Here is a 22,527-nt window from a genome sequence, read left to right on the forward strand (position 1 = left end):
AAGTCGCTTAAAGACGTTTCACCTCTCATCCAAGAAGCTTCTGCAGTTCTAGGGTCAAATGGTGGAGAGTCAGAGAAAACGGGTGTAGGTCACAACCTTGGCTGATATAATGTAATATGAATGTTTTACATATGCTGCTGTTGTGTTGATGGTGCAGAGATGCTGCAAAGAGTGTTTGTGATATCGAGCACAAAGATGTCTCCGTGCTTCAAGATTCAAAGTGTTTATTGTTATGTGTCACAAGAGAAAAGGCACTTCTTTGTGCAATGAAATTCTTTCTTTGCTGTCCGCCCACAGATGCCGATTAATATATACACTAGAAATAGAACATATAAATACAAATAGTACAAATAAATAGCTGAAGACAGAAAAGGAGACAAAATATGGAGATTTGAAACAGATGTGTGCAAAAGACCTGTAGCTTAATATGCTGGCTTAATATGTAAGTTGACCTGATGTGCAAAAAAAATTATTATTACTGTTCAAAATGGGTCAGCTGTTCAAGAGTCTGATAGCAGTGGGGAAGAAGGAGTTAGTGAGTCTGGATGTTCTGGATTTCACACTTCTAAACCTTCGTCTCGAGGGTGAGGTCCTTAGCGATGTAGACGCCCAGGTACCTAAAGCTGCTCACCTTCTCCACTTCTAGGCCCTGGATAGACAGCGGTGGGTGAGGCCTCCTCTTCTTCCTCATGTCCAGTATCGTCTCCTTTGTCTTGTCAGTGTTGAGGGTGAGGTTGTTGTCCTCACACCATGACACCAGACCGGCCTCCTCTCTCCTATAAGCCGCTTCGTCTCCTCCAGTGATGCAACCAATCACAGCAGTGTCGTCTGCGAACTTCAAAATGATGTTGTCTTTGTTGGAGGTGAAACAGTTGTGGGTGCACACGGTGTAGAGGATGCAACCTTGTTGGACACCAGTGTTTGTAATAATGCTGGCTGAAGTCCTGTTGCCGATCCTGACAGACTGAGGCCTGCCAGTCAAAAAGTCCTGTAGCCAGTCACATAGGGTGGGGTGCAGGCCGAGTGTTGCCAGCTTGTGAGTGAGTTTGTGTGGGATGACAGTATTGTTTTCTTTGTCTTTGTTTTCCGAGTGGGAGAGTGAATAGTGAAGGGCAGCAGCGATGATGTCTGACGTGGACTTATTGGACTGGTAGGCATACTGCAGGGGGTCCAGAGTGTCTGTGATGTTGCTCTGGATGTAGGCCAGCACCACTCTCTCAAAGAACTTCACAATGATTGGAGTGAGTGCAACTGGTCTATAGTCGTTCAGTCTGTGGCTGGTGTCCTCACCAAGTGTTGTTCCTGCTGTTTGAGGTGGATGAAGCTCCTGAGACGGAGCTGTGAAGGAGCACAAACACCTTCAGACTCTTTCTCACATAAATGGAGCCAGAGTGCAGATGTGTTCCTGATGTTCACTCATTTGATGTTTGGAGGATCAGTGAGTTCAAGTCCACACTGAACCTCTTTAAACAAAGTCCCAGAGCAGCATCCAAAGCTCACTTATTCTACTTTGTATTTTCTACTGACTTTTATTTGGATTTCATTTGGACTTTTTCTTTGGCTTCACTTCAGTTTCAGTGAGTTTCCTCAGAGGATTTTCTTCTTTCACTTTAGTTTGGATTCTTTCAAATGTTTCCTTTTGATTGGTTTAAGTCTATCTCCAAATAAACCTTACCTTGATGACTGAGTAGCTGGGTAGTGCAGTGGTAAAACTACACATCTTTGAAGCAGGAGTTGCAAGTTTGATTCCCACCCAGTATCCAGTAATGATCCTGGCTTCACCCCTCATGCTAACCAAAAAACCCTGGAATGGCGTGGCTTTGTCTGCAGCACACACACAAGAACATTTCACTACACATCGTTCTCTGTACAATACTGTATATGTTTGTTGGAGCATGCATCAAGACAGTTTAAAAATTCACATTTTTATTTATTATGGCAGAATGATTGATAGGACCAGATGGCCGTGCAGTATAAAGTGATCTGGGAGAAACACCACTGTATATCAGTGAAGCAGCAACATGTTTTTGTGGTGTTGCACTTTGTAGACGGTCCCTGAGCACTTCTCTCAAACTCAGCTGCACCTGGAGACAAGCAGGGTTTCTTTCACCTCCACCTTAATGTTGGGATTCAGATGCTGATGATGTTCTGATAACCTTTCTTATCTGTTATTGATCCAGTTCAAATATGTGGCATTATTTCAAACTTATGTGGTTCTTTCAATAAACTCAAACCAAATGGAGGCTCTGCTCTTTCCACGGTGAATCATGCACCCACGCCCTGGAGGGTTTATCAACTTCAAGTTCAGCCTCTGAGCATGTTGAACCAGTTTACTGGATCACAGCCCAGCAGGAAATCCTCTCTGTTCGTTAGCAGTGAGGCAGGAATGGCAGAGTTTTGAGATGTGGATTCACTCAGTTATGAGCGGAGTGATCAGGACTCTGTGTTTGCTGTCCTTCTTTGAAGGATGATGAAAAACTTGCTGTCGTTCCTGCTCCTCGGTAAGAAACTCCGAATATATTTAAAAGTCTCGAAGTGAGTAAACTGCCTATTTCAGGCAGGAAATGTTTACAGCAGCCATGGAAATATGTTTCATGGATGCCTGAGTAAGAGTCAGTTACTGGATTAGAGTCTGTTAACTGTTTATTGGTTAAATTATTTAGTTTTAAGCGATTCTACAAAGTTTTGTTTTGTGCAGATGCATCACAGTCAGTCAAGTAGAGGGGAAGAGGGGGACGTGTGTGTGTGTGTGTGTGTGTGTGTGTGTGTGTGTGTGCGTGCGTGCGTGCGTGCGTGCGTGCGTGTGTGTGTGTGTGTGTGTGTGTGCGTGTGTGTGTGTTGGGGAAAGATCATGAGTACAGCAGAAAACAGAAACAGGTTTATCCACTTGAGAAAGAGCAAGAGGCTGAAAAGACATTTAACATTTAATTTGACTAATATTTTCTTTCTGTTTCTGCACAGACATTGAGATAAGAACATTGTCAGGAATTCTTGTGATCATGATAATTTGGGCATGTGGTAATCTGATATTGTGACCGTCCTAATCTACATAATTAGTGTTTTTGCCAAGGTCCGGAGTCTGGTGACTCCATGTTTGTGTTTTTTGATTACTAATATGCTTCGTTTCATTCGTTTCTGGATATATTTTGGTAATTTCTCCTTCTTAGGTTTTGTTCCTGTGCTGTTAAGTGTTTCATGTCTCTAGTATAGGTTTGGTTCTCTTTATTGATTTCTGCTTGCGTTATATTTATAGTTTCTAGTTTTCTGTCCCACGTTTAGTTATTCTCATGTTGCATCAGTTTCCCTAGTCAGTCATGTCTCCACATCACAGTGTGAAGTCTGCGTCTTTGTAAATGCCTCTTGTTTCCTCTTTTATTTAGACAGTCTTGCATCCCACGTTCAGTGTTTTGAGTTTTGCTTCCTTTGGTTCATCATGTCAGATTATGTTCAGCTATGTCTCCCTCCTGTTGTGTATTCCCTCTGTTGTGGAAAATCTTAAATAAAATTGCAACCACCAGATGAGCATCTCTTTTGAAGTGAGGTTTACTAAAAAAAGAAAAACACAGCAGTGGAGAAAACATTCAGGTCAAACACCAAAATGGTTGTCTGAATATTGACACCGCCTGAAACTCTTTTATACCTTCCCAAACACTCTCAAAGAAAGAACATCATATATCCAGTCCAGCTCATCCTTGACCCCCTGCCACTCTATGGATGGATCTCTTGAACTTTACAATGGGCCCTCTGTGAAAGTGCAATAAACCCACTTGTGATAACATTATACATGCATACATACAAGTGGTGACAGCAGTGATCTTGCTTTACTAAAGTGATATGATTAAAATATGTGATTAATACATCAGAAAAGAAATCTTCCACCACACCTCGTAGCCCTCTGTGTATATATTGTGGGTGTTTCCTTTGTTCCTCGTTGGGTTGTCGGCCAATATTTGATTCCTCGTGGTTCCAAGTCCCCAGGTTGCTCCAATTTCCTCTATTGTGGTTTTCTCGTGTTTAGCTTTCCCCTGTTTAGTTAGTTTTTCTTAGTTTCCCCTTCCATGTTGTTTTAGTAGCTTTTTTGTGCAGTTTTTTTGTTCTGTTTATCTGCGCTTGGGTGTACTTCTCTCCACATGACCTGCCTTTGCCAATCATGAGTAGCCTGGGATGATTTCTTGCCCTAAATTATTTTCTCACTTCTTATGCAATTCAACAAACTGACCACATTCAAAAAGGGAAAGTTTTTTTTGCCTTTGCCATCAGAGCATCATGACAGTGAGATTACCGGACAGAAAAAACAGCGAATCCACATTTTTGCCCAGATTTGGCCTCTTAAAGGCATGTGGGCCTAAACTATTGATCAGCTGTTAAACAGCCTGTTTCACTTTAAGCGTTGTTTTCAATAAATTAAATGCTCAAAAAATGTTTTGTCTCACTCCCATTTCTTCTTGTTGCATGTTGAAGCTCAACTTGGAACCTTGTTAAGATCCAAACATGAAAAATACGATTTTTTGCCATTTTTGAAGTGTCTTAAACTTTGGATCAGGACTGTAAAATAAAGACCAGGAAGAGGTGTATATTCCAACATTAACTGTAGACTTAGCAAAAATCATTTATAATTAAATACACCAAATGATTTTACTCTCCTGAAATGAATAACAGACCATGTCTTGCTTTGGTGGAATACATCCTAAAGACTTCTTCAAGCCTTGTGAGGTCTTGCTCATGCTGGTCTCTCTGCTTCCTGCACAGCATGGAGTTCATTTGTGTTTCTGTTCCTGTCCTCAGTTTCCCAGCATGCCCTGGCTGTGGTGGTGGAGGTGAATGAGGGGGCAGAGTCTGTCCTGCTGCCCTGTGAGTTCTCAGGTTTAATACCTGAGAATGACTCCACCGTGATGTGGACTCACGAAGATCTTTATAACAAATCTGTCCATCTACGACGAAAAGAAGGAGATGATCTTGGAGAGCAAAACCAGGGTTACAGCGGGCGCACATCGATGAGGCCTGATGCTCTGAACACTGGAAACTTCAGCCTCACTCTGAGAAAACCACAACTGACTGACAGCGGCAACTACACCTGCTCCATCAGTGATGGAAGAGAAGAAAGGAGACTGATAGATATACAGCTGCAGGTCAAAGGTCAGACACAAACCCAAATACTTGCTGTACTTATAGGTCAAAAGTCAGCGCTATGGACAAAGGTCAGGGGTCAAACTGAAGGGAATAATTGGTCAAATGTAAGGCAAAAAAAAGCAAAGACAAAAATGACTGGGTAGGTGGAGAGATTGAGTTGGAAGGGTTTTTCTTTGGTGTTTATTCTTCGCCCATCTATTTTTACACCACTCTGAGAGCCTGATTCTGCTGGAGGGTCTTTACCTTTTAATATTAAGCGCCTTGAGATGATTGTTGTTCTTCTCTTGTGGTGAGTGAAGAGTGAATGATGGCAGAGATGAGTGGAAGTAAGGAAGAGAGCCAATATTTCACAAGTGCTGTAGGCAGAGGATAAAGATGAGATGTGGCCGGCTTTGATTTATATATGAACTCAGAAATGTCAGATGTATTAGGAACATGAAAGGTTCAAAATGGAGAAAAGGGTCTGAAGAGGAGATAGACACAACATTCGAACTGAGTTGCTGGTGAATGTTATTAATGAACGTGGTGAAGAACAGCATCAATGAGTTAAGGGTTTCAGATGAATAGAAGTGTGGTGGGTAGACCTCAGGGCGTTGAAGACGTTTGTTGAGAAGCGAAAACAGGATCCTGGTGGTTTAAAATGGAGCACTGTAACAAAAAATAATTTCCCCCAGGGATCAATAAAGTATTCTGATTCTGATTCTGATTCTGATTACCTTCATAAGAACTGAGTTGAAGATTTGTTATTACCGTATTTTCACGACCATAAGGCGCACTGTGCTAAAAGGCGCAGTCTCAGTTATGTGTGCCATTACTGTATTTAACACACACACATAAGGCGCACTGGATCATAGGGCGCATACAAGTACCGTATGCGTATTTAAAAATAAAGCAGGAGCAAAACAAAGTTTGGTACTCACATTTTTATCATCAATCAAACCCATCGAAGTCCTCATCCTCTGTGTCTGAATTGAACAGCTGCGCTAAATCTCCATCAAACATGCCAGGTTCACTTTCTTCACTGTCAGAGTCACTTTCCGTGCCGTGCGGCTCCTCGGAAATGATGCCGGCTTTTGCGAAAGCTCGAACAACAGTGCCAGCAGACATGTTAGCCCAAGCATCTACAATCCATTGGCAAATTGTGGCGTAACTCGCCGGGCGCTGCCTTCCACTCTTGGTGAAACTGTGGTCTCCATCGGTCATCCATCGCTGGATGTGTTTGTCGCCGATGTGTTTGCTGCAGTAGGAGCGGAAGATGGCCAGCTTTTCCTTATAATCCGCTGGAAGTTGCTGCGCTACCGTAGTCCTGGTCCGGATGGAAAAATGGCACGGTTTCATAAAAAGTGAAAGTGAAACTGCTTTTAGCCGAATGGTGACCGTCGAAACGCTTCTCCCGCTCGTTCTTTGCTCGATGATCGCCTTATGTCCGCGGAAACTCAGCTGCGTTTTCTTGACCTGCCGGAGCTTGTTTTCTAGCTTCCTCCATTTGCGAACCATCGATTCATTAATCTTAAATTCTCTCGCCGCTGCTCGATTTCCATGTTCCTCCGCGTAGCTGATGGCCTTCAGTTTAAACTGTGCTTCGTAAGCGTGTCTCTTTGCCATTTTCAGGGTTGTTAAAACAACGGTGTCCTGCATAACGCACATACCTGTTCTTTTATACAGGTATGTGCGATAAAGTCAACGCACACACTTCACCCTTTAGCGTTCTCATGGTGTTCTCTACTACGTCCTCCTTACAACACAAAGGGCGCACTGCGCTATAGGGCGCGCCGTACTTTTTGAAGAAAATCTAAGACTTTTAAGTGCGCCTTATGGTTGTGAAAATACGGTATATAATTCTCAAACACGTAGCTTAAAGCAGATAACTGATAAGCTGGAGAGGAAATGGCATATCACAAAATTAGAAGATCATCATTTAGCCTGGAGAAATAGTTTGTTGCTTCATAAGAAAGAAAATTAGAACACCTTAGTATTGACACACACGTCTGTGAATATATTTCTAATGTATTTTTTACTTTTTCCATTGGTCAGCAGTTACATGAAACTGTTAAGGGTTTATTTGTTTTGTTTTAAGAAATGTGTTGGAATCAGCGTTTCTTATTGTAACCAGAGATTTTAATGATTTGACATTTATTATGATCTCTCAATTGTTGGTAACCATAGCAATAGTTCATAGAGTACAGTTTAGCTGCCATTCAAAACAAAAAGAGTCAGAGAATATTTTTATATGATTAGAGGATAGAGTTAGAGATCAGGAATGCAGCTGTAGGTCAAAGGTCATGTTGCTATTTTCTTTATGTTTCTCTACAGAACAGTTTCCATCCTGGGCCACAGCTCTCCTGGTTCTCCTGGTTCTCCTGGTTCTTCTTGTGGTTTCTGGAGGTCTTCTTTTTTATTTCCGGCACTATTTCATGTCAGGTGAGTGTCTCCTACTACACTACCCATAATACCACTGGTTAGCAGGAGTCATCTGGTGGCTCCTTGACTGTTCAGAGCAGACACATGAGATCTTCATGGTTTCTGTGCTGATGTGTGTGAGGCATGGCCGACTGTGGAGGCTCAGTCTGTCTGTTCTTCTGCTCTTCATCCAACATGTCTGCAGCACTTTACAGGACGCTGCAGACGAGTTACCAAAGAACGAGTCAGGAACACATCAGGAACAAACTGAGACACAATCTGACTGAGACTAGCCCCTTTTCCATTAGTTACTTGTCCATTAATCGGATCGACTGGTTTTACATTGCAATCCAGTACTACCCAGAGTGTGTGGTTGTCATCATAGTAATGCTGCAGATACAAATACAGCATCTTTCAATTGCTGCCTCATTCTTGACAGGACCATCACAGATAACTGGTGGATTCCTGACTGATTTCTGGCTGACCTAACTCTAATGACATCCTCCACTTGTTATGTGAACAATGTTACCATGAATGTTAACAGCATTTATGAAAACCAGTGGTAATCTCGTGTGCATCCACTAGGGAGAGCAGTGCTAATTAAAGTTCATTCATGAGCTCTATAAATATAACAACAGGGGTTATGCACACTGGACAAGCAGAAAGCAAAATGTGATGTTTGCATTCTACGGTTATTGATAAATAATGTTTCATGAACATGAAAGCATGGCATGGCAATTTTTTCCCCAATAAATTAACAGTAATGGGAGTAAAAATCACAGTCCTGCCTGCTTACTCAAGTTGTCTGCCATGTAATCTTAGTACAGTATAATACTATTGTGGTTTATTTTTATACTCTGTTTCAAAAACCCACTCCAAATCCAACAACTGGTACATGTACCCCAAATAAGAGCCCAACCTCCAGTATGTATGTATTTAGTTATGATCAGAATCAGAAATACTTTATTGATCCCGAAGGAAATTATGGGTTACAGCAGGCAGCATGCTGGTTGGCGCATGCGCACTCACAAAGGAACCGTCCAACCAAACATACTTACACAACATCACATCGGGGAGACAGGTCAGAGAGGTAGGCTGAAAAGAAAAACAGCGAAAATACACAACATGAGGTAAGAGGGGGAGAAATAAGCTCCACCCAGACTGAGCTCCTGATGGGAGAACAGTTTGAGAACAGAAAAAAACACCTCAGCACAAAAGCACATGACAAACAACAGGGTGAGTAGGGTGAGAGTAAGCCAGTGTAGACAGCATATCCAGTTCTCCAGCATGCGCTGGGCCCAGACCTGCCGTCTGACCTCGGCTTTGGAGATAAGCGTTCATCATATGCATCATATCATCATCATATGCAAAATTTATGGGGAAGAATCGTCTGAATCCTGAAGATGAATAAATAAATAAAAACTTTAATAGCACAATTTGCTAAAATGTATTAAATAAATGTCTTAACAGTAATTTTACTAATAATGCATGGATTGCATTGTTTTAAAATGCAGTAAACTGACGACTGTGAACCCCTGTATTTTTGTTTAGCTTTCCTTACTTGCTCTGTACATCTCAAACTTAAGTGTAACTTAACAAATATATATACAAAATATACCAAGTAGAAATTTCTACTTGGTGAAATGACCTGACAGAACATGCTGACACACTTTTTTAACAAAAATATATAAAACATCTACTACATGAAAGACAAAAAAAAAAAAAAAAAACCCAGAACGACACAATTAAAAACAAGTTGTTTGTTGTTCCCATTTCCAAAGACCCAGGCCAGCCCCCATGAAACATAGCTCAAAAAAGCTGATAAGAGTTACACACCCACGCACATCTATCATGCTCGATCAGAATCAGCGTACTTTATTAATCCCTAAATTATGTGGGTTACAGTTGCCACAATCCAGTAACAGTAACAGACTATTAACTAGACTAAACAATATGTTACAGATTTACAGATTTAAGAAAAAGCACAATATATACAAATCACTCAATAATAGATATCAAGGACTGGCAGAGGTAAGTTAACACTGGTCTAACGCTTTAATTTAGCTTGAAAAACATTCTCCAAGGAACAACTTTGAAACACCTTCATAAAGACAGCAGAGCACTTAAAAGAAGAGAAACTAGATAAAAGTCTGGCCTCTGAAATAAACAATATAGAGAAATTATAAGTTGCTGAAGACTTGTAAAATTTGTAAGAATTTAAATAAATCTAAAGAATAATTTCAAATATTAAATTGAATCTAACAAAAAAATGAAGGCCATGCTCATAATTCAAACTGGGGTCTTAGCAAGTAACAACCCAGAAAACTATTCAGAAATGTCTGAATTGTCAAACTGCCTGTAAAGTTTTATCCAGTTATTTTACATTTTCAAAACGTAACTTTTGTTAACATCACCTCATACACACAACTTTTGTTATGTTTTATTTGGTGACAAGGTTTACATTGAAAGTTCAAAACATATGAAATTCAATTCATTTTTATGTAGTCCCAAATCAAAACAGTGGCATTAATGTTTTTTTGTATTATAAGGCAAAGAGCCAACAGTGATACTGAGAAAATCTTCTATAGCGAACCATCCAAGTCAAAGTATTTTTCAAGAATGTGCCATTTCTCTGTGACTACAACTGAGTAAATGTTTATTTTAAAAGTAGGTACGTCATAAGGGATAAAGTCAGCCTCTGGCCGAGCTCAGAATGCTTTATTGTACTTAAAACCGTACAATAATTTGGAGGAAACCCCAACAATCAGATGATCTTTTTAACAGCAAAAATGTGTCAGAAAGGTCATATCCTGGTTAAAAAGACGACTCCAAGGTTCTTCAGAGTGTTACTGGAGGCCGAGGTAATGCATTCAACGTCACTATCTATTGAGACACCATGTTTTGTTGTGTTTTTTAGATTTTTAGGGCACATTAACCTTTGTTTTATATAAATTTGGGAAAAGGAAATTAAAGTTCATTTAGGCCTATGTCATTAAGGCGTGGCTACAGTTTAATTGTCATCTTTCATTATACATGAAAAAAAATCTTTGTATCGTCTGAAATGAAAAAGTATGCAGTGTTTTCTTTTTTTAAGACTTTTATTTAACTTTTTTTCCCCCAACAAATACAAGACTGGTTCACATCCAAAACAGTAACACTGCACAGCCCTAGAGTATTACACATTCTCCAGAGTCCACAGAGAACTTGTGATTATTTATGTCCAGAATTGTTGTCCATTAGAATCCAGTTTACAGGTTACTCCCAGTGCTTCCAGTGGTTTCTTCCATTTGTCCACAATAATTCGGGAGCTCCCATCAATATAGTGTCCCAGCCTGATCAGAGTCATGACATCAATGATGAGCGACTTCCATAGAGAAATGGAGGGAGGCTCAGCCCCCACCCATCTCAACATGATGCTTTTCCTGGCCAACATTAACAGTGACTGAATTACATGCTCATGTTGTACCAGTGAGACAGGAATATATCCAAATGAATGCATTAATGGGTTTTCTGTCGCCTGATGACCAATGGCTGTACTAATATTGGCGCAGACCTTTTTCCAAAATGACTGAATAATAGCATTCCCACAAGCAATCTAGTGCCCACTCTGGCCTTACACTTGAGACAATTTGGAGATGTTCCCATATTATACTTACCATAAATATACAGAGAAATATGCACATTGTGCAGGATTTTGTACTGCAGTTCTTTAAATCTGTTACAAACAGAGATTTTAGATGGAAGGAGCAGGATTTTGTCCCATGCCTGTATATCTATTTCACATTTAAGCAGCGTCCCCCAAGATTTTCTCAACCATGCTAATTTGTGCACAATTAGGGCATAAATCTCTGAATAAAACTTTGATACAAAATGTTTATGCTCCCCTTTATCCAGAAGAAATCTCCAACTGAAAAGAGGCTGTTGAGATTTGTAATCATTTAGCATTTTTTGACACATAATTTCTCAATTGCAAATGCTTATAAAACTCAGTCTTTGACATAGAATACTGGGACTTCAAGGATTCAAATGATTTAAACTCACCATGTTTAAAGAGGTCATAAAACCTCTTCACACCTACTTTATGCCATCCCACAAAGCTCGACCCTATGCTTTGCGGCAGAAGGTCTGGATTATTTATAAGCGTTGACAAAATATTAAACCGAAGGCTGCTGTTAAAAGGTTTTCTAAATTTTCCCCACGTCCACATAGCATTATATATCAGTGGGTTGTGCTTTATTCCATGAGGTAAGTCATTTAGATGTTTCCCTAGAAAGTTAACAGGTGAGGATGGTTTACATAATACTTCCTCAATATTTAGCCTTGGCAGATCAGAACGTTCATGTATCCAGGAAGAAAGAATCCTCGCTTGTATTGAGAGAACATAATTTTCTATATTTGGCTCTCCTCACCCGCCCAGATCTTTCGGTAACTGTAAAATGGTAAATGGCCTGTATTTGTATAGCGCTTTACTTAGTCCCTATGGACCCCAAAGCACTTTACACTACATTCAGTCATCCACCCATTCACACACACATTCACACACTGGTGATGGCAAGCTAATTGTGTGTCCAATTTAATTTTGGGTTTTCTTCCTGCCCAAATGAAATCCACCATAGCCTTATTAATTACTTTAATATCTTCTGATTTCAAAATGGCAAACAACATGCCTGTGGGATATAATATTTTCAGTAAGATTACCATCTTAATGAGATTTATTCTTCCCAAAAATAACATCGGAAGTGACTTCCATCTTCTCAGCATCTCTCAAAGATCTTGAACCATTCCATTAATATTTTCTCTGTATAAGTGACTAACGTTTGGTGTAACTTTAACTTCCAAATATACAAAACCTGGTGGTGCCCAGTGAAAAGGTTTAACATATAAAGGTTCAATGTCCCCTCCACTACACAGTCATTATAACAGATTTATCAACATCTACCTTGTATCCAGATATAAGACCAAAGTCCTTGATACACCTAGTAAGAACAGGTAGAGAGTTAGCAGGGTCAGTCAGTGCCAGAAGAATATCGTCTGCATAGAGCAGAGTTTTATGTTGTCTATCCCCAATTTTAACTCCATGAACACTTGGATTTTGTCTAATGGCCAAAGGCTCAATGGCCAAAGCAAATAATAGCGGTGACAATGGGCTACCTTGTGCTGTACCTCTGCTCAATGTAATTGGGGAGGATAACAAGCCGTTAGTTAACACAGATGCTGTTGGTGATTTGTATGTAATTTTGATCCACCTCAGAAACTTTTTCCCAAACCCAAATCTTCCTCCCCTTAATAAAGCCTGTCTGATCAGCATGCACGATAGAGCACATTACTTTTTCTAGCCTAAGAGCCAGTGTCTTTGAAAGTATCTTATTATCAACACCAAGAAGGCTAATAGGCCTGTAAGACGAGCATGACTCCGGATTCTTATCTTTTCTAGCTATCAATGTTATATTAGCCTGGTACATAGATTCTGGGAGTTTCAATTCTTCGAATGCTTTATCAAAAACCCTTAGTAATAAACTATTTAACTTCACTTTCATTACATTAAAAAATTCTACTGGGAAGCCATCTGCCCCAGGACATTTCCCTGGCTGGAGTGCAGATATAGCTTTATCCACCTCCATCAATGTGTGGGTGACTCCAGCAGCCACATGGACACTCCAGCAGGCTAACCTGATCTTCAGAGAGCTGAGGGAATACTAAGTCGTTTAGGAAAAAGCCTGAGTTAAGCCTTATTATGTCCATCTCAGACTGGTATAAATTTGTATAGAGTTCTCTAAAGCACTCATTAATCTGACGGTTTGCTACTTGCCTCTCACCATTCACATCCACAATAGCTGTGATAAAATAACTTGATGGAGTATTCCTTGCAAGACGAGCCAGAAAGCGTTTAGGCTTATTAGCTGATTCAAAAAGCCGTCGTCTGGCAAGAAGGACGTCTCTTTCAGCCTTTCACATTATCAAATCAAAGGCTCGCTTAATGTTTCAGCTGATTTTGTTACGTAATATTGTTTCTCCAGCTTTCTTTTATATTATTCTCGATCTCTAACTGCCTTGTTAATCGTTGTTTTCTTTCATGACTTGTGTATGAAATAATCATCCCTCTAATGTAAGCCTTATATCCCATAAAGTTCTCGGGTATATCTCCTCTTTATCATTTATTTCTAAAAATAATGTTGTTTGCTCTGTTATGAAATGTATAAATATCTCATCCAAAAGAGACAGTGTGCTCATCTTCCAAGACATGGAGGCTCAATATGTCTCATGGGTTGAACAGTTAGGACCACAGGAGCCTCGTCAGAGAGACCTATATGACCAATATTTACCTGCTGAACTAACTGACTGATACACTTGGACATAAAAATATAATCTATACGAGATGCTGACAAGTGAGGGTTAGAGTAGAAAGTGTACTCCTTAGGTAGTGGATTATAGTGTCGCCAGACGTCCACAAGGTCGAGCTCATTTACAATTTGCCAAAGGGCTTTGGAATTTTTTGTCAAAGTAGATTGTGGGGGAAGTTTATCCATTTTTGGGCATAAAACACAGTTAAAGTCACTCGCTAATATTATATTAGCACAGTCCATGTCCACTAACCCTCTCAGATTATAAGGTGGAGGTGCAGTGTTTTCAAATAATGTTTCCTCAGGAAAGTATCTATACAGTAAAAAGTCCCTGCATAGAACCCTGTGTAACTGTGTGATTAAGTTGCAGAAGACAGTTCATTTACGTTAAAAAAATTAGAGCCTATCAAACACACATGATTAAACCCACAGCAGTGGAATTACCATAATACCCAAAGTGTGTTCTAGTTAGAAAATGCTGTGATCATTTTTTTCAAATGCCGTATTGAGGTTGAGGACAGAAATAATTTCTGTGTCAGAAGATGATGATTAGTAACGTTCACTACAGCTCATGTTCTGCTTTGTTGCCCTCTCAGATTATAAAGTGGAGGTGGATTCAGGGGTGGAGTCTGTCCAGCTGCCCTGCAAAACCACAGTTAACCTGCCTAAAGACGCTAAAGTGGAGTGGAAGAACAAAAACAACAGGAAGGTCCACGTGTATCAGAACGGCTCTGACCAGCTTGAAGAACAGCATCATTTTTACAGAGGGCGAACAAAGATGAAGAGAAACTTACTGGAACCTGGAGACCTCAGTCTGACCCTGAAACCCCCCACAGACACGGACACCTACACCTGCACCGTCTACAACAACAGGGGGGAGATTCTGATGAAAAAAGAAGTGCTGCTCATTGTCAGAGGTCAGTGCTGTAGATACAGGTCAAAAGTCAGAGATCAGACTTATGGATAAGACAACGACCAAATCCACCTGAAAAGTCTGCAAAAAGAATTTTCACCTTTTCACAGTGGGGACTTTGAGTAAGCCCTAGTAAATAATTTTAGAGTATATGTACTTTACATATTCTAATTTTAAAATTATTATTTTGCTAGTTAGCAAACTCGCGGGATAAATTATTGAAATGCACTGAGTGTGATGGGTATTATAGCAGTTAGTTATGGCATAACAGCAATGTTAGCCAGGTACTTAACTAGCCAACTTAAGGCATTCTGATTAAAGGCTCAAAGTGAAGTTGTCACCAAGTAGAATATGGTTTATATTTTTGTGTATTGCTGCGGCTTTTTCAACTATTAACTTGGAACCTTTGGCAACACCTTAGGGGGAAATAATGGTAAATGCCTGGTGCATATGTGCACAAAGAATAGAATTTTGTGCTACTGAAGTTCCCCGGCTTTCATTCAAAAGCTGTTTATTGTGAGCACCTACACGTTAAACAACTTAAACATTATAAATGGCTTCAAGCTCAAACTGAGTTCTATGAGGCACTATCAGCCAGTGAGACAATAGACAAATATGTTTGTATGTGAATATTTCATACTTTAAGGCTGCCTGTTTTTTTTTAAGGGAGATGAACATTGCATTATAATTGCACATAATAATACCATAGATGATCGATTAAATAAATAGATTTTAGATAGATGCTTGTGAATTCTTAAAGTCTTATATGTTGAACTGAAGTATGTCATCTGTTCACAGCCCCTCCCAGTCAGTGCTGTTCTCTATGCCTGTCTTACTGTGTATTATTGTGTATACAATAATACACTATATGAATATAAGGCTATTAAAATTGTGTCTTAAAGGCTGCCAGTGCCTCTTTTTGCTGTAACCAACCTTTCTCTTTATTTCTGAGCTTTTTAAGGACTTTAACTGATGCATCAACCTTTGAAAATGGAAAGAAATCAGTCAGATTCATGGCTGCATCACAGTGTCACATGTAGTTCTCCACATCAGCTGGATTATATCTATAGCAGCCAACAGCAGCTGATGCACAAATCTTTGTCTGTGTTAATAAAGTTGGATCAGTTCAAATAGTTTGTTGCTCTGCATTGAGCCTGTTAGAGTCAACACAAATGTCTCCATCCGAGCTCATGTTGTGCTTTGTTGTCCTCTCAGTCCCCCAGGTGGAGGTGGAATCAGGGGTGGAGTCTGTCCAGCTGCCCTTCAAAACCACACTTCACCTGCCTGAAGACGCTAAAGTGGAGTGGAAGGACAAAGGCAGCAGGATGATCTATGTTCATCAGAACGGCTCTGAGCAGACTGAAGAACAACACCAGGCTTACAAAAACCGAACGAAGATGAATGAAGACCTGCTTAAAACTGGAGACATCAGTCTGACCCTGAAACACCCCACAGATGGAGACAACAGGACCTACACCTGCACCGTCTACAGCAGGGAGGGAAACATCCTGCTGAAGAAACAAGTGGAGCTGAAAGTCAGAGGTCAGTGCTGTAGATACAGGTCAAAGGTCATGTAGTGTGAATGAGAGTGAATCAGTGTGAGTGATGGAGGCAGCAGGAAACTAACAGGCTGACTATCTCAGTGAAAGACCATCTCTGAATTGAGGACTAAGGGTACATTTTTTGCCATCTTACTGTGATTGCAGCCAATCACCAACTTTCTACAAATGGTACTCATGGCCATTGATCAGTGGTCTTTGCTCAATGGTCATGAGAATTTGAATATTAATGCCCATTATTCCTTCAGTGGGCTGGTTTCAGTCATTATGCAAATGCATTTCAGACCCAGCAACACGCTCAGACAAAAACTGGTTCACCCGAAAGACAAAACGCCAAAACACAGACTTAACAATGTGGTGTATGCTGTACCGTGCAGCGAGGAATGCCCAGACCTCTACATTGGAGAGACCAAACAGCCACTTCACAAGCGCATGGCACAACACAGAAGAGCCACCTCCACAGGACAAGACTCAGCAGTCCATCTGCATCTTAAGGATAAAGGACACTCTTTCGAGGATGCCAATGTTCACATTTTGGACAGAGAGGACAGATGGTTTGAAAGAGGAGTGAAAGAAGCCATCTATGTCCACTGTGAGCGACCATCTTTGAACAGAGGCGGGGGTTTACGACACCAACTCTCTGCCATCTATAATCCAGTTTTGAGATCCCTTCCCAGACGCCTTAACGCCCACTCACATCCTGGGCCATCTGATCTCAGGAATTCGCATGATAGGCTGGGGCCAGGTTTCACAATGAGCTCACCCGAAACCCTGGCTGATTGTGACCCACACCCATTTTCACACCTTGGCTCAGGTGATTAGATGATCATCAGGGGGTCCTTTTGTCCCTCTGTGGGGGTCACTCCCACTAGGTTTATATCTGGGACTCTCCACCATTTGACCTTAGAACTGAAGAAGCTTCTTGGATGAGAGGTGAAACGTCTTCAAGTAACTTAAAGAAGTCCAGACGCTTTTCTTTGCAAGCTCCTTTGACAGCTCCTGCAGTTCTCCAGGGGCCTGGTAACGAACTAATCATGTGATTCAGGTGTGTTGACCCAAGGTGAGGTCTAAAACCTGCAGGACACCGGCCCTCGGGGCCTGGAATTGCCCACCCCTGTGTTACACCTCTTTGAAATCCGCTTGAAATCTGCCCGGTAACAAAAAAGGGAAAAGTGGATGTCTGCACAGCCCCTCACACTGATGATATTTGATGATGTTTATGTCAGTGTGACCACGTGGACCCTTAGAAATCAAGTGTTTGTGTCCACTGACATGTTAGAGTGCTTTTATTTTGAAATGCACACCGGAAATGATGTGTTTCCATAAAGAGTGTAGTGCGGTAAGTTTAAGAGAGCAGGGCCAAAACACACTGATGGATTATTGTGACATCACTGTTTGATTCTTCTATCAAGCAGAAGAAGAAGAAAAGTTCTCTTCAGCAGGGGAGGTCAAAGGTTAAAGGAGAGAAAGCACACAGTTCATGGAAATGAAGTAAAGGCCTTCCTCATTGTGATGACCTTTGACCTGTTGCCTGTTATTTTCACTCATTAACATGTGAAAGCAGCAGCTAGCAGCAGCTTTTAAGGTGGACTGTTTTCTTGCATGTTACTTAATGCAGGCGGTGATGTTGTAAAGCAATGAACACTTTAAGGGCAAATTTCCAAAGTGGGAATATGATCATGGAGACAGAGATTCAGGTTTAGGTGGAGTAATGACCCACCTGCCTCTCTTAAACAGCTAATGCTTAATGGCTGTTGAGTGAATACAGATGTTCCTTGTTGAACTTACACATGAGCTTCATTTCATGATCTGCAGAGTCAGTATGAAGTTTATTCTGTTTAGCGTCCAAAGAAAGAAAAGAGCTTCCTGTAGATCCTTGTACATGTGATGTCTGTAAGATGTCTCCTCTCTCTTTGTCTGAACGAATGTTCTTGAGCAGCTCAGCTCTGTGTTAATAACTGCTTTATTCCACATCTGTATTCATAAAAGTGAGTAACAGTGGATCATCTCTCATCTAATCAGCATTTCTAATGTTGTGTTTGTTGTCCTGTCAGTCTGTCAGGTGGAGGTGGATTCAGGGGTGGAGTTCGTCCAGCTGCCCTTCAAATCCACAGAAAACCTGCCTGAAGACGCTAAAGTGGAGTGGAAGGATGGGAGATCCAGAACGGTCCATGTGTATAAGAACGGCTCTGACCAGCCTGAAGAACAGCACCAGGTTTACAGAGACCGAACGAAGATGAACAAAGACCTGCTGAGAACTGGAGACCTCAGTCTCACCCTGAAATACCCCACAGACTGGGACAGCGAAGATTTCATATGTGAAGTTTGGAGGAGTGGAAACATCCTTAGAACAAAATCACTGCTGCTCAAAGTCAGAGGTTTGGTCCTTTGTTTGTTTTGTTTTCCTGGCTGCCACTGAAGACAGACTTTCTGGACTCTGACTCATCAGTCAGAGTCCTCTGTTCCTAATCACTAGGGATGGGTATTGTTTAGGTTTTATCCTATACCGGTGCCAAACCGGTACTTTTGAAACGGTGCCGGTGCTCAAACGGTGCTCAAACCGGTGCTTAAAGAATGGAGAACACAAAATTGGTCCAAAAACCTCTCATGTTCAGCGTTTTTTTTGTAAAAAGATAACAATGTCAGCCTTTTCTGCAGCTATGGGGCATATATGGTATCATTCTTGGCTGGAAGCAGTGCTTAAACAATGCAAAAAACACAAACTTTGTCCAAAAACCTCTCATATTTAGCTGTTTCCCTCTTTTTCTTTGGTCATTTTAGCCTTTTTGTCCAGGGTGAAGGGAGCATCTGCCATCAAACAAGAAGACAGCTGCATGTAGCTATGATGATGTTTGCTAGTTCACCTTACATGCATTAATGTAATAACGTGGTTAGCCTACTCAACGTAAATTACACACGAACAACATTAAGCTACTCACGCAGAGAAGAACAGCTGCTGCTTCATCATCCTCATCATTTCTGCTACACTGGCAGGGCTAGGGGCCAGGACTCTCCTCTTCGGGTTTTTGGGGGATGTTGCTAAATCTGGGTCCGATAACAGGCAACCCACCCGCAGTAGATGTGCTCGGTGTGAGGTCTCGCAGCAAGCTATCAAATACGGCGCATTTCTCGGCTTTAAAAAAAACGCTATGCGTCGCCAGGTGTTTCATCGGATTTGAGGTGTTACCTCCTTTGACAGCATCACAGTATCAGCTTAAAGCAATTGTTGCTGCTGAGTTTGCATCTTTTGCTGTGAAGTACAGCCAGAGTTTGACCGCTTCGCCTTGGTCATTTTTAATCTGTAGCTCTGCTTTAAAAGAATGTACGTACCTGGGCCCGCCTACTATCCTCGGAAACGTAAAATGATTGGCTAGAAGTGTATCACAGCTCAGGAAAAAAAAGCACCGAAATAAAGCACCGAAATGTGCGCTGCTTTTTGGTCTGGTTACTACCGTTCATGTCAGAACCGGCGCCATCATGGCACCGGACACCGGTACCCATCCCTACTAATCACCATCACCAAGGTGATTTCAGTTGCTGTTGAGAAGGATTCAGCCCACTTGTATTTGTGGATACATGCAGACTTAAAGATAAAGAAAAAAAAAAAGAACTACCAAGACCCCCTTTTCCAAAAATAAGAGGGGGTCTATCTATATAGATAGATAGATAGATAGATAGATAGATAGATTTGACTTTGATTTGTGTAACAAAGTGATTTCCACCTCTCCTTCATGATGTGACAGTGTCAGAGCTGAATGCACTTGTAGAGTATCATGTTTTTATGGCTCACATTTAAAGTGTTGCAGCTCTAATGTACAGCTGTCATATTAGAAATAGAAGCAGCTCTGATTTTAGTGCTCAAAGAAATCTATGAAGTGATGAATTCACACATGAACAGTTTTCTGCAGCGTTCCTCTCGGCCTTATTTGCAGCTCCACTCTTGTTTTTGCTCTAATAATTATTTCTCTCCATGAGCTGTTTCTCTGCCTGAAGGAGGCGCCACTCCATCGCTTCATTTAGTGCAGAACAAGAGTCACATGATGCTGCTCTGAACACCAATCACACTTTGTACAGCTCATGTTGTGTTTGTTGTCCTCTCAGTGTGTCAGGTGGAGGTGGAGGAGGGGGCGGAGTCTGTCCAACTGCCCTTCAAAACCACACAAAACCTACCTGGAGATGTTAGAGTGGTTTGGGAATGCAAAGAGCCTGAACCAGTAATGTTGGTCCATGTGTATGAGAACGGCTCTGACCAGCCTGAAGAACAGCACCAGGTTTACAGAGACCGAACGAAGATGAATGAAGACCTGCTGAAAACTGGAGACCTCAGTCTGACCCTGAAACAGCCCACAGAGAGAGACAGTGGAGGATATGCATGCTACGTTGTGAGGAATCGAGCTGTGGTTAGAAGGAAGAGAGTGCAGCTCAAAGTCAAAGGTTTGTGTGTACATGTTTACACATCTTTGTGAGGACAGAACATTGGCACTATACTTGTGGGGACAAAATGTCTGGCCCAACAAGTTTTAAGTCAAATGTGGTTTTACTGTCAGGGTTACAGTTAGCCTAAATTTTACCATGACCTAAGGGTTCAAGTTTACTTTATTTATACCCATAGATAAATTGGCTTTATGAAAATAATTATAACATTTGGCATCCCCTCACAAAACACACACCCACCCATTAAACCCTCACAAACACATTTGATTATTACACAAGCAATAAAAAAAAATATAAACGAGATCAAGATGAATCAAATAAAACAGTTCTTATTGTGTTTAGTGACGGCAGCAGAGACAAAACTGTTTTCTTTGGAACTAGAAACCTTCGTCTAGAGGAAAGAAGCTACAGAGGCCAGGGGAGTCCAACCTGTTGTCTCCTCAGACGCAGTTTGACACCTCTGAGTCTCCCTCTTTTTCTTTTCCTTTTGTCACTTGTTCTGTTAAAATCTCTCCGTATAAAATCCGGCATACATGAAGTAAGGTCTTTACCACCATACGAGATGTTACGTTGTAGCAGCTCCTCACGGGAGTAAACAATCTTCAGCTGACTCACAGCCTCACACGCATCAGGGGAAACAAGCCGGCACAATAAAAATCCAACAACAATGAATAAAAAAGAATCCATGTCTCACTGTTAGTGGAGCAATTATCACCTTGAAAACCCGTCACTTGTGTGTGTGTGTGTGTGTGTGTGTGTGTGTGTGTGTGTGTGTGTCTGACTGTCTTGTGTCTCCTCTGCAGGGAGAGTTCAGGTCCAGCATCAAACAGGGGACATCAGGAACAGAAGCAGCTCCATTGATCCGACTCCTCTGATGGCTGATCAATCAGTTTGATCTGTGTGTTCTTTGATTATTGATCAGTGATGTCAGAGTGGAGTCAGTGTGATGTTGTTGTTGTGTGTTTGAGACTTTTAGTGTCCATGAAGGTCTCTGCTGCCGTAGATCCTCTGAACTGTGACAGAGGTCTCACTCTGGAGGAAACTCTCAGCACTTTCCAGCAGCTCCTCCATCATGGAGGACGTTCCCTCACTGTAACAGGTGGAGGAGAGAGGAGAGGAAGCACAGGTGGATCCTCTGAGGAAGAGGAGCGTTCCTGCAAACCACACGATCACATGACCAGAGGACAAGCATGTGCAGAAACACATTAAAGTCAGCCTGTAAACACGTTTGTGTAAATTCTAGTCGTGTTTTTCTGTCACATTCAAATAAAAGCAGAGAAAGCAGAACAAATGCTGAAGCTGTCTGTGTGGAATAAAGGAGTTACAGTACACACACACACACACACACACACACACACACACACACACACACACACACACACACACACACATCTGTCTCCAGCAGCTGTCTGAGCTGCAGTCTGTATTGCATCAGTCTAGTGTTTATAAATGAATCTTTTTGTGTCACTGTGAAGTCAGTGATGAAGTGTGAAGTGTGAAGTGTATTAAAAAGTATAACGAGTTAAAGTGCTGCTAAAGTTAAACTCAATGTGGTATTTTCCAAAACTCTATGGTGTCATTGTGATAGTTGCAGGCAGTGTTTGGTGTAATGCGTTACTAAGTAACGTGTTACTGTAATTAAATTACTTTTCCACTGAAAAAGTAGAGTAACTGATTACTGTTCATTTTTCGGTATTTTAATTACAGTTACTTACAATGTACTTGCGTTACATTGTAAAATAAGAAGTAA

At 41.2% G+C, this 22,527-nt stretch overlaps 1 protein-coding gene across 1 annotated transcript; it reads left to right on the forward strand.

The window, feature by feature from the left end:
* Window positions 1-2,381: 2,381 nt before the first annotated feature.
* On the forward strand, window positions 2,382-20,848 carry LOC146578322 (uncharacterized). The gene is made up of 7 exons (XM_085258748.1): window positions 2,382-2,501; window positions 4,786-5,136; window positions 7,444-7,551; window positions 14,468-14,788; window positions 16,000-16,326; window positions 18,398-18,721; window positions 20,445-20,848. The coding sequence occupies exons 1-7, from the start codon at window positions 2,468-2,470 to the stop codon at window positions 20,807-20,809; spliced, it is 1,830 nt and encodes a 609-aa protein (XP_085114874.1). The 5' UTR covers window positions 2,382-2,467; the 3' UTR covers window positions 20,810-20,848.
* The last annotated feature ends 1,679 nt before the right edge of the window (window positions 20,849-22,527 follow it).

This window comes from Mchenga conophoros, linkage group LG3, assembly GCF_057382185.1.
Source record: "Mchenga conophoros isolate Kocher_MC1m ecotype Shallow Benthic linkage group LG3, M_conophoros_male_GT1.1, whole genome shotgun sequence".
NCBI classification, from domain to species: domain Eukaryota; kingdom Metazoa; phylum Chordata; class Actinopteri; order Cichliformes; family Cichlidae; genus Mchenga; species Mchenga conophoros.